Genomic DNA, 11873 nt, shown 5'->3' with positions numbered 1-11873 from the left:
GTCAGGATGGCCGAGCGGTCTAAGGCGCTGCGTTCAGGTCGCAGTCTCCCCTGGAGGCGTGGGTTCGAATCCCACTTCTGACAAAGGCTTTTCATTGTGGAGGTGGTATACGTTTGTGCCTGTTTGTGCTCACCAAAGGTTGCACTAAAAGCAACAAAAATAGTAAATACCATGTGAGATGGAATCCCTCCACAGGACAGGTGCATATGGTATGCATAAATGTCAGAGAGGAAATACTCTATCGGTTTCTTTCTTTAACAGGTACCACTGTATGTCGTGGGTAACAACTTTTTTGGTACAATTCTATGCTCCATAAAAAAAAATCTCTTAATGTGAGTATTATGTTTGTAAGGGGTGAATGAATTTTAGGTTGTGGCCATAAGTAGTATAGTTAGGGGAAATTAATTCCGTGTGTGTCTTGTCAGTTTACAGTCAGGATGACCGAATGGCCCAAAGTGCTTCGCTCAGGTCGCGCTCTCCCAGGAAGCGTGGGTTCAAAATTCTCAATTTGATTGTGAATAGCATAGCCTAATGTTGTAATGTTTGTTCAAATATGCAATTAATCTGCAAAAATGCACAGAAGATGCTGTGATTTGTATTCACTCAATCAATAAATAACATTTATTGGGACTTGTTGGGCTTATTGATTTATACACAAATACACAGTATTGCAAAAGAACCTGGCAGAAAGGCTGCCAAAGATCCATACCAGTTAGTAAGCGGTAACACATAGGTTTTTAATAGTTGCACTGAAATGAGAAGTCATCATGATGTCATTTGATTTGTTGGTAAAACTGTACAACAGTTTTCTCCTGTTCACTAGTTTCTATAGAGCCGCTACGGATCCTGCGGATCTCTCTAATGGCCTCTATCCCACTGATTTTCTTTGTCTTAACCAGATAACAGGCCAGCATTGTGCCTGTCCTTCCATGGCCATGCATGCAGTGGACAGCAACCCCCTGAAAAAGAAAGGAATGGGTCAGTGAAGGTAAAACATGAACAGACAGCTGAAGTGTAACAGGGCTAATTGATCATTTAACATACTCGACACAATATTACAGGAACTCTTGCCCTTTGGCTAGTGCCATATTCATCTTACCTCCCCCTTGGCATTAGCCTCTTCAACGATACTCAAGAAGCGATGGATTTGATCAAAGGTGGGAGCACAAAAGTCATGTATTTTGATGTGATGAAGCGTCAGTGCTGGGCATGTATCGTGATATGGGGGTTTTCTTTCACATAGGCTCACTAGATGTGTAATGCCATTGTCTAGAAGGTACTGATAGTGAGCTGTCATCCTAGGCATTGCCAGGCCAGCCAGTTTGTTTGGCTCTACCCAGGAGAAGTTAGGAGGAGGTGAATATGGCATCTCTGCAACAGAACAAATGAGGTATTTAAAGAACATTTTAAGAAAGGCATTGGATTACTCTAACTGTGTATCAGTATTCTGGGAAAATATATCAGTATGATTAGGTAAGGGGCAATTCCACGCAAAATGGACTTTTGTCACATCCATAACGCCAGTGAAATGCCTTGGCATTTGTATGATGTAAATGATAACATTAATTTTTTGTGCACTTTTTCTCATGTACATTCTTCAGCCAAAAATAGCAAATGCTCGAATTTCATGTAATATTTCACATCATACCATACCATCACATTTTATTGGCATTATGGATGTTACAAAAAAAATTAATTTTCCATGGAATTGCCCTAAGCCTAAGGTATATTGTGTGGATACAATGCCTTTGAATGTAAATGGCAAGTGGACTCAAATCTTAACCAGTCCATGAGCCAGCAGAGAAGTCAGTGCCACGAGAGGGCACCAAACCAAATCTGTTTTATTTAGTTTGTCTATGCCCTCACATGACAAAAATGTGTGATGGATTTTCCAAACTCACAGCTGAAGATTTCTACAGCATCTTTAGTAAATTTCCCATTGAAATGAATGGAATTTTATGGATTTAGGTGAAAAAAGTGAACGCCTAATATACTGTATTTTGGTCTGTACCGTGAAGGGAAAACTGATTCAACCATATAAACCATATATTTTCTGAAAGATTATACCCTCAGGATGTGATCTAACATGACATGAGACATGTTCCACCTTCCTCATTAGTATGCTGCTCATGCATAATACATTGGGTATTGGTAAATAGAATATATGGCTGATACCTTTTTGGGCTGTGCCATTTAGGGAAAACTGATTCAACCACCTAAACCATATATTTTCTGAAAGAATATATCCTCAGGATGTGATCTAACATAGGTATTGACATTTCCAACCCTCCTCAAGACTTTGCTGCCCATGCATAATACATTGGGTATAGGTAAATCAGGTGTATTGAGTGTTGAGTTGTGTTTCTATATTGAGTGCTCTTTTAAGCTTCAGCTGTATTTACGGAGATGATACACATGTCATATCCACGAATACAACCTTAAGCAAAGAATACAAGAAGTAGGCAAGAAGTCTTGTAGTCATGCATGCACGCATGTCAGCGTGTGCCTCTGTCAAGTGAAGGAGTCATGTTCAACACATTACCAGTCAAGAAAAATCGGCCCCCTCTTTTACTTAGAAATTACAAAATATCTAGGATGATGGCTTACTTCAAACAACCCATGTATACTGTATAATGTAAGTTACCATTAACCATATTAGTTACATGACTCGCTTATCTGCAAGTTGGTAATATCCGGTAATATCGTCAAAACTCCGTAGCCAGCACCTAGCTAACACTACATGCACAAGGCTAGCTGGTGTGAATTAAATATAACTTGCAGTAATGAATGATGAGCAATTTATAGCGTTCAGTGTCAAAAATAAATTGTATTACCTACCTCAAGCATTAATTACAGGGCCTTAATCGAACGTTAATTCATTCTTGTCAGCCAGTCAATACTAGGTTAGCGAACATACGCATTTCTCATCTGGCTGCTCTAGTTATGGCTACATCTAGCTAAGCTAAGTGCGGTCTGAGGTTTTCACCGCATAGCTAGCACAGTAAACTGGCTGATGTAAGCATTGAACATTAAGTAGCAAAGCAAATCCAGTGGTGAAGTAAACATGTTTGGAAGGTGGTAAGTTCTTTCATCAGTAGTAACTGTAAGAAAGTATTGAAACAAAAATAAAGATGCATCGCGATGAATACAGTGTCTACGTCATTATTTGTCGTAGGTAATCTTCTCTGTATGTCAGGATGGCCGAGCGGTCTAAGGCGCTGCGTTCAGGTCGCAGTCTCCCCTGGAGGCGTGGGTTCGAATCCCACTTCTGACAACACTTTTTCACGTGTTTGCAATAATATGACAAACTCCATCATAAGTAATGGCAAGTACTTGCAATGCATTTCGTTGCCAAGGAAAGGTATGGTCGGTGCACATGGCAACCTCATAATTTATGTTGCAACAGCAAAAAAAAAAATGGCCAAATTTCGAAATAATCAAATCATAAACACATTGAAAACTGTATCCGGTTGTTAAGTCCGACGTCACGGTTCCAACAGCTTTTTCGTCAAAAAAAACTTAACCAGCGCAGCCGGCCAGTTTTCGCAACTTGTAAACCTTGTCACCATCTCTTTCACTAAGAGTAAAACAAAATCTCTTAAATTTAATAGAGTAAATACTGTAGCTATGCAGCCAGATGATACAATCAAGGGTAACGTCCAGGCTTCTGCGAAAAATAGGATTTTATTAGGTTGGGTAAGTGAGTAGTAGGATGACATTTTTTTAAAAGGCTACTCTGAATAGTGGAAACAAATAGTTTATTTTACTGTCTATGGAGAAAAACAAGCGGCTCTGAAAGCCGTTGGACCCGGAAAGAGATTTATTATCCCATTACTGCATCATCACTTAAATCAAATTACAAACTCTTGATTAATCATTAGTTCACATAAATGAAATAACTCCATATAATTTTGAGAACCAAACCTCCCCTTTCATTTCAGTCGTGTATAGATTCAGATCATACGAGATTCAGAATAGCTAGAAGAGGAAGGCTTATGTTTTAATCTAGTGTTTCTTATTTTTGGTATGCAAAACATTTGCATTTAACACCTGTGATTACATGTGACTGATCTGCATTACAGTCGTGGAATTTAACAACAGCAGCAGGCACATGGAAGTTGAGTGTTGCATATGTTTGTGGCAGCAAAACTGGGTAGATGGGTTATAGTTCCTCTGACTCAGTCACCCTGATGACTATTTTTCCGGTGTTCTTGTTGGCCTCCATGTGCTGATGTGCTGCAGCAATGTCCTGAATGCTGAACACACTGTCAATGACTGGCCGTAGAGCCACAGATGAGTTTAGTGTCTCAAAATGAGGCAGAGCTCTCTCTGAAAAGGCCTTTACCAGCTCAGCTTTATACTGAAAAAAGAAAAACATCATTCACTTGACATTTATGGTAAGTATACTTCTACATTATATTTGTCAAGTATTGTACCATTTACATTTTTCTGGGTTTAGAAAAGTAACAATCAGTCACAACAAAGGGCAAGGTACTAACAGAACTAGTGTTTGTCTTTCATTAGCTGTTGTGGTGTCGGAGTCTCACCTGTAGACTGCGTGACCGGAGCAGGCTGCATAGCAGATGACCGCGTTTGGACAGGAGTTTGCCCAGCAGATCTCCCTCTACATGTTTGCCTCCCATGGCGCCATAGAGGACCCACCGCCCATCCATAGCCAGACACTGTACATTTTTATTCCAGCACGAGCCACCCACACAGTCCAGAATAACATCTGCACCTTGGCCTACGGAGTTGGAGCCCATTTTTACTTATGTATGTGGTGTGAAACATACTACTTGGACTGGTGTCAACATCAAAATTGGTTTTATAATAAGAATAAATAAAATGCATAAGTATATACGTTACTGCATGAATTTAGTTACCTTTGGTAAACTCCATGACCCTCTCAGAGAAATCCTCATCTTTGTAGTTAAACGCAGCAGCTGCTCCAAGATTTTTAGTCATCTTAAGTTTCTCTGCGGTCCCTGCGGTTACTACTGGAATGGCCTGAGTCAAGCGAAGCAGCTGAATGGCAGCAGTGCCAACCCCACTGGCTCCAGCATGCACAAGCACAGTTTCTCCTGGCTGCACTTTAGCTACACACACACACACATACTCTATTTCTTCCCAGAGACATTTAAGTTTCTTGACTGTAATTAAATCTCAACATTAAAAGTCAAAGTATACACCATTTTCATTGGCTGTCAGATTTGTATTTTAATACTGTGTGTTCATGCGGGCTTCTGTGTTGACTACCTATGAGATGAAGCAGCTGAAAGGCCGTTAGCCAGGCCTCAGGGAGAGCAGCAGCTTGGGTAATGGTCAAATGAGCAGGAACTGGCATGACCAACTCTTCTGGTACAGAGACAAACTCTGCGTATCCACCCCCAGAGAGCAGGGCCATGATTCGCTGCCCTGGAACCCACTGTCCTCTGACCCCTGAACCCAGGGCAGCCACCGTCCCAGCTGCCTCCAGACCCAGGATCTCGCTTTCACCAGGTGGGGTTGGGTAAAGTCCTCTTCTCTATTATAAAACACAGAATCAACAAACAAAAAAGAATGTGCCGTGAACATGCCCTATCTAGCTGTTATAAGACATGTTAATGAGTAGCATACCTGTAGTAGGTCAGCCCTGTTCAGAGCAGTGGTATGGACCTTAATGAGGATCTCTCCTGCTTTGAGCTGAGGCCTGGGAACTCTGCCCACATACAGCTTCTCAGGACCGCCTGGATCATCAACACATACTGCCAGCATGACCTACAAGTTCGAAATTAGAGAACATTTAAACCAGAGTATCTATAATTGGAAGAACCAATGTTTACAAGATATACAAGGGCTACAAACGTTTTCTCCAACAGCAGATTCTGGTTGGTCCAACATTTTGAGGAAGCTGACTTCTTGAATTCTGTAGTAGTCTAGTAAACGAGCAGAACATAGTCGGATAAACTGCGTTAGGACTGTTGCAAATCATGTCTGCACATTTTAAGCAGAGCGTTGATGCTCAAGAGATTTTCCTCTGATGTAAATATATTTCGAATTCTTGCGCGACTAATAAATACGTTTTAAAAGTAATTTGACGTCCTATGAGATGCAACATTTCAAAGATTATCATTGCAATATACTCTCATTATTATTTCTACTACTACAACGCAACTGTGTATACTCTTCCCCTTGACGAGCGAAGCAATCGAGGCTAAACTTGAACACCGCAAAAGTTAGTAGGCCTACTTACTTCTTGAAGACCTGTATGTCATTAACCGTAGAACTGGACGAGGAGCATATTATTTAGTAAATATTCTGCATACGCCACATAAACACGCTTGAACTCAGCGTCCAGTGTTAGAACAGATTCCTTCGAAGTCGATTTGGTGCACCACTTTTTCTCAGAAATAGCCAAATAGCAGAGTTCAAACGACACCTAGCGGCAGAATTAGGTGCTGATCGTGTAAATGTAAAGGCACAAGGGGTCTACAACAACCTGTTCTTCAGGACAAACAAAAGCGTAATAACGGCCAACCTCCCATGAACAATGATCACAATTCACCATGTGAACATGCAGATAAACACACCACAGGACTATGGTTGGTGAGCAAAGAACCATAGTTCTTAATCAACTTCATCAACAAAGAAGTTTGGCGAGGTACAGTAACAATTATACAGACAATATTTTTTTATTATTTATTTAATAACAGCATATAGCTTCATTTTCATATTTGTTGTAGTAAAGGTTACTATTATATGTTTCTGTGTCAAGTGATCACAATGACAAAACCATCAAACTACCGGAAGCCCAAGCCTCTACAGTATGTTGATGTGCGACAGATGAACAGCACAGAGGAAACATACCTCCAACACAGACTGAATCACCTTTGCATCCGGCAGACACTGGTTCTCAAACTGTTGCAACAGGACATAAACTCCCTGATGCAGGAGCACCGGAAACTACTACATGTGCGGGTGTGTGAGCCTATTGCCACTGTTGACAACACTATGAGGGAAATCGTGGAAAATCGGCACAGGAGGAAACCATGGCATCGCCACTATACCCAGTCAGCCCCTCCTGGAAGAGTTTTGATCTCTGGCAAAGATGCTTCTCAGGCTAATACTGATCCTCTTGTGAGATCACAGAGTTCTCACTCTGCTCCAACCCTCTCCCACGTCCAAGAGAGAGAGTTAGAAGATGGTGGCGTTATGTCTCTAGTGCAACTGAAGAATATGGCTTGCATCAACAGCATCTGTGAGAGAGAGCTAGCTAGCCAGAGAGAGTGGCAGAGGCAGGAGAGAGAGCGGCTCAAGCAGATACAGAGGGAAAGACTAAGACAGAAAATACACACCTTTTTGAAGACCCTCGACCACGTCCCGAATGAGCTCATTACACAATTAGCAAATACTGGTAAACAATGAGCTGGGTCTTAATCAACCTGCGCTATTGCTTAACCAAATCAGATAAAATGCAACTGAAATATTTTGTATTGCTGCTGTTATTGATTATAGCAAGAGGTGTTCAAATAAAAGGGGAAGAAAAATATTAACACAATCCTAGCTCAGGAACTATTTACAAGCATCTTCATCACGTCTCCATTTTCTTCCTCATTCATCCGTATCTTGCCCATAGTCACTTCAACATTGCCTCATTCATAGTTCTTTGACAATGTGGCAGGAGTAATGACCGAGTCGGCAAGGTGTGGGCTAAAGTCTACATTATCCGCCCTTCACTCCTCAGGGCCAGAAGGACTTTGTGAGGGGGAGTTTTTAGGAACAGAGACTTGACCTCCTTCCACTGTGGTTCATCTGGCAGCAATTTGTCTGTAAGAAACCAACACAACGAGGGACTTATTATTGTACTGAAGTAAACCTAATAAAATCATAAAATGTTTTAAAACTATGCTCCATCATATATTGCTTGTTTGAATGGTTAATGTTACACGCACATATTAAGTTACAATAAGGCAGGTGGTGAAAGACTATTTGATTGTTACTGAATCAATTGTTATAAGAACACTTAGGTCTTGAAACTGATATAACATTACATGAGTCAGCTAAGCGGATGTGCTTTTGATTCCAAACTTTTATAACTGATTTATAACTTTAAATATTTTTTGCTGATTCAACAAATTCCAAAGGCATTATATAGTCTCTTATTAGCAAGTGAAGTAGTTAATCTGATAACAGACTTGCCTTGTTATGACCAAAAACAGTACAATTATAAAATATCCTGCTGTAAAAGCTGAAATACCTAGTGAACACAGCACTGAAGTAACCCCGTTCACAATCATGTTCACTAGGTAGGCATAATCCAGCGTGGACCTGAAATCTGTACAGCACCCAAGCCCAAGTCGAAACACTCACTGTTGGACTCCAAGGTAACCCGAGTGGGTAGTGCTTTGAGTGGATCTCCATAAAGCAGTGAAAGAAGGACGGCTGTGTCCTCCTCTCCTGGAATCTTACACATCAGCACCAGCACGGAGCACAGTGGGTTGGTCTCCATCACACTCACGGTCTCCATCTGTTCCTAAGGGGCGAGGAGGCGGCGGAAAAATGCAGCATGATTTTTGTTCTAACACCAGAATGGTTATCAAAGCCTGTGCACGATGTTTAGCAAACATGCACTTGTTTTGACCTATAAGCAATCAAGATACCCCCTCCTGGCTATTATTGTAAATGTAAATCAGGTTTCAGGCCAAGTATACTTGCGTATACAAGGAATTTGGTCTCTGCGTTTATCCCATCTGTGAATTAGTGAACACACGGAGCAGTGAGATGCCTTGCTACAGCGGCGCTCAGGGAGCAGTGAGGGGTTAGGTGCCTTGCTCAAGGGCACTTCAGCCGTTCCTACTGGTCGGGGATCGAACCAGCAACCCTTCAGTTCCAAGCCCGAAGACCTAACCAGTAGGCCATGACTGCCCCCACTTATCGCCACCTATAAACCTGGAGTCAGAGTCAGGGCCCAGCCACAAGCTGATTCAACAAACCAAACCCTTTTGCAGTGCCTGTCCCATACCTTTATGAGTTTGAGTTGATACTGTCGGCTGGCCAGTCCATTGACATGCTGCCAGAGTGAGTGAAGAAAGCCAGGCAGGTCAGTCTCAAGGTTCTCTTGGGCCAGTGTTTTCAGTGGGATGAAAGGTGGGATGTCATGGCGGTGGATGCGCACACCCCGGGTTAGGTCCAGTTCCAAGTGGTAGGTGTCGAGGTAAGTGTCCTCATAGGCTGTGCTTAAGGAGAAGCTAACACGCTTGCCAGAATCCACCTCTACTACATCATACCCACCTGAAAAGGAAAGCAAGGTAAGTCACAGAAAGACTCTGCATATGTCCTATAATGAATGACCCGTTTTTAGCAGGTCCAGCAATGATCTGTTATAGGGATGCACGATATATCGGCGGCCGATATATTATTAGCTGATAAGTGAAAAAATGAAAATATTATTATCGGTCCGATAACAGAATTCTGGCCGATAATTTGCGCCGATATTTTTTAAAGTCCTAATTTAAGCCTAGGCTACGTAAGGTCCGTCTGGCTACACTGAGCTACTTGAGCTTGGTTGGCTATACTTTTTCCTCAATATAATGTCAGCGGTGTGAATGTATTTCACCACTCTAACAAAATCTGTGGATATGCGTTTATTTGGGAATCTGCATCTCAAAATCCTCTCGTGAATGATCCGCCATTTAACCTTAACAGAGCGGAGCTCAGCCCTATCTAGAGCCGTCTTGTGCTGGTGTGTTTGCACTTTACCGCGCTGGTCGGGGAAACAAATAAACTCGTTAGTGGGACGAGTACATAAGTAGGCCTAGTTCTAAGTTGTGTTTTAGTATTATATTTGCATTACTTTAGCTTGGGTTTTGTATTATTACCTAGAAATATGCTAACCATTCGTGCTTCAGTTCCAGACAGGTCATCATAAAAAGTTATTAAAACCTTCGGGGCTAACTCCTTTCATTTCTGCTGCAGCAGGTTGTGCGCAACAGAGTAGACGGACATAAGATACAGTCTGAGGAGTTGCAGCTTTATTCAGTTACCCGCAGTTGAAGTTGTGAAGTTTCCCTCACAAACACTGATTTGGTCGCTATACTGTAGCTTATTCCAAACTGAGCCGTTTATGAGCGTTTAGTCCTAAATGAAAACGATTCAAACTCTCTAGCCACTCACTCGCAATTCACTGACGTCAGGTTCACTTAAAGGAGCCACACATACTGTAGGGCTAGGCTACTGTTATGTTGTTGACTGCCTTACTATTGAGGACTATTATGAGTTCTGTCCATCATTTGGTGGTAGGTAAAATTACTGCAATAAAATTATGCTTATTAAATGCTTTCCCCAAATCACTTTTCACAATTTTTTTTCAAGAGTAATATTATCGGTTATCGTATCGGTATCGGCCACAACAAACCAATAAATATCGGTTATCGTTATCGGCCCTACAATTCCATATCGGTCCATCTCTAATCTGTTATCTGATATTGTGAGTATTCAGAGGTAGATTGGTTAGTAAGGAGATTGTATGAAATGGCATTGTATGCACATGTGTGTGCAACCTATGAGAGGACATAATTTGAGCTGGCACTGTGACTGTTACCAATAAGGTGATGGGCTCTGAGCATATCCTTCAACTGAGTGTGACGAGACATCAGCAGTGGTAGGGCGAGTTGGGAACTATTGACTCTGTTTTCCACGTCATTACCATCCATAGTAATCCCATCATCCAGTGCAGCCTTTGCCTCCTGCAAATATGCAAGTATTACAAGTTTCAGCAAGTGTCAAATGACAGGCAATGTGCAATACAGGAGGTGTTCTGAACTGAACTCAAAATAACACAACATACTAATACATTATTTACTGAAAGAGAATTTTTTTTAATTGAATTCTTCATTTGGAAAAATGTTCCAATGGGTCCAAATGAGTTTTAACAACATTGTCAGCTAGTATTATAACTTTGTTACCTTGAGTTTCTGAATTTGAGCTTTGAGTTGGTTTCTTTGCATTCGGAGAGACAATGCTCTGCACTTTAGTTGATGTAGTCTGTCCTTCTTCAGTACCTCCTCTGGATCTCGACTTTGGAAACCAAGGGCTCCCATCTCTAACCTCTGTAAGCAGCTGAGAACATCTATTAGAGAGAGAGATAATCGAAGCAGTGTATGCGATCAACTAGATAGTAAGCACAAACAATGTGGGCCCCATAATAAAAAATAATAATAAAAAAAACAGTTGAAAACCATGCACATATATGGGGTTGGCTGTTGTTTGCTTGTTTAAATTGCTATGAACAGCTAAACCTTCATTAACAGCTAAACTACAGCTAAACCTTCAAATCATTAAGCTGGTCATAAGCATAAGCTGACAAATGTTGAAACCCAAGAGAGCAAAGATGGCTAGGTGTTTTTTTTTTCTTTTCAGCTGATCATATAAAAAAATACCTTAGGCTGGTCAACCATCTTAAGCACCTTAAAACTGAAGTTGGTATTTTCAAGCAGCGGTGACTAATTTTCAAGTCTATACTTACTGTGATCTCTCGCCTCCATGACTAAGGTAAGTTGGCCCTACTGTAACTTAGTTTTGACTGTTCCCAATGTTCACTTTTCATTTGGCGAACGTCGCTAGCCATTAACCGCGAGCAGGAAAAGAGCAACACATCTTTAAGCTGTTTTTTCCCCTTCTGTCCAGCTCACAGCTGATGATTTGACCAATGTTAAACAGTGGCTACTACTACTAAACAACAAAACGTGTAAGCTGTAACTATAGACAGTAAAAGAAACGTTAAGGAACAATCTCAACGTCCGCAGTTAACGTGTTATCAAATTCCGCGCGTTGCCTTTGAAACCGGAAGGAAGGAATGAATCACTTCGAGTGCGTCAATGCATCCACGTACTTGC

The 11873-nt window shown here is 41.3% G+C and overlaps 3 protein-coding genes and 2 non-coding genes across 6 annotated transcripts; 2 read left to right on the top strand and 3 right to left on the bottom strand.

The window, feature by feature from the left end:
- trnal-cag (transfer RNA leucine (anticodon CAG)) lies at nucleotides 1-83 on the top strand. Its single transcript has one exon. It is a non-coding gene; the product is annotated as a tRNA-Leu (tRNA).
- Nucleotides 84-485: 402 nt separating this feature from the next.
- Nucleotides 486-3553, bottom strand: dusp23b (dual specificity phosphatase 23b). The gene is made up of 3 exons (XM_076299263.1): nucleotides 2839-3553; nucleotides 1100-1371; nucleotides 486-959 (listed from the first exon to the last, which is right to left on the bottom strand). The coding sequence occupies exons 2-3, from the start codon at nucleotides 1367-1369 to the stop codon at nucleotides 774-776; spliced, it is 456 nt and encodes a 151-aa protein (XP_076155378.1). The 5' UTR covers nucleotides 1370-1371; nucleotides 2839-3553; the 3' UTR covers nucleotides 486-773.
- On the top strand, nucleotides 3192-3274 carry trnal-cag (transfer RNA leucine (anticodon CAG)). The gene has a single exon. It is a non-coding gene; the product is annotated as a tRNA-Leu (tRNA).
- A 112-nt stretch (nucleotides 3554-3665) lies between the features above and the next one.
- Nucleotides 3666-6381, bottom strand: tp53i3 (tumor protein p53 inducible protein 3). Of its 2 annotated transcripts, XM_076299260.1 has the most exons (7): nucleotides 6233-6381; nucleotides 5845-5915; nucleotides 5617-5757; nucleotides 5257-5524; nucleotides 4884-5096; nucleotides 4548-4744; nucleotides 3666-4360 (listed from the first exon to the last, which is right to left on the bottom strand). In XM_076299260.1, the coding sequence occupies exons 1-7, from the start codon at nucleotides 6252-6254 to the stop codon at nucleotides 4163-4165; spliced, it is 1110 nt and encodes a 369-aa protein (XP_076155375.1). In that variant the 5' UTR covers nucleotides 6255-6381; the 3' UTR covers nucleotides 3666-4162. The 2 variants fall into 2 exon arrangements, with proteins under 2 accessions (XP_076155375.1, XP_076155376.1); XM_076299261.1 differs by lacking the exon at nucleotides 5845-5915 and having other exon boundaries at nucleotides 6233-6371.
- A 344-nt stretch (nucleotides 6382-6725) lies between these two features.
- cenpo (centromere protein O) lies at nucleotides 6726-11836 on the bottom strand. The gene is made up of 6 exons (XM_076299262.1): nucleotides 11504-11836; nucleotides 10944-11107; nucleotides 10580-10724; nucleotides 9002-9270; nucleotides 8350-8512; nucleotides 6726-7806 (listed from the first exon to the last, which is right to left on the bottom strand). Exons 1-6 carry the CDS (start codon nucleotides 11520-11522, stop codon nucleotides 7697-7699), a joined length of 870 nt encoding a protein of 289 aa, XP_076155377.1. The 5' UTR covers nucleotides 11523-11836; the 3' UTR covers nucleotides 6726-7696.
- Nucleotides 11837-11873: the final 37 nt, after the last annotated feature.

Source organism: Alosa pseudoharengus, unplaced genomic scaffold (genome assembly GCF_046254945.1).
Source record: "Alosa pseudoharengus isolate Yale_2024_CS ecotype anadromous, Long Island Sound unplaced genomic scaffold, YU_APseudo_1.1 YU_APseudo_1.1_scf_22, whole genome shotgun sequence".
Classification (NCBI taxonomy): domain Eukaryota; kingdom Metazoa; phylum Chordata; class Actinopteri; order Clupeiformes; family Clupeidae; genus Alosa; species Alosa pseudoharengus.
This window is presented reverse-complemented; position numbering and strand designations above follow the sequence as displayed.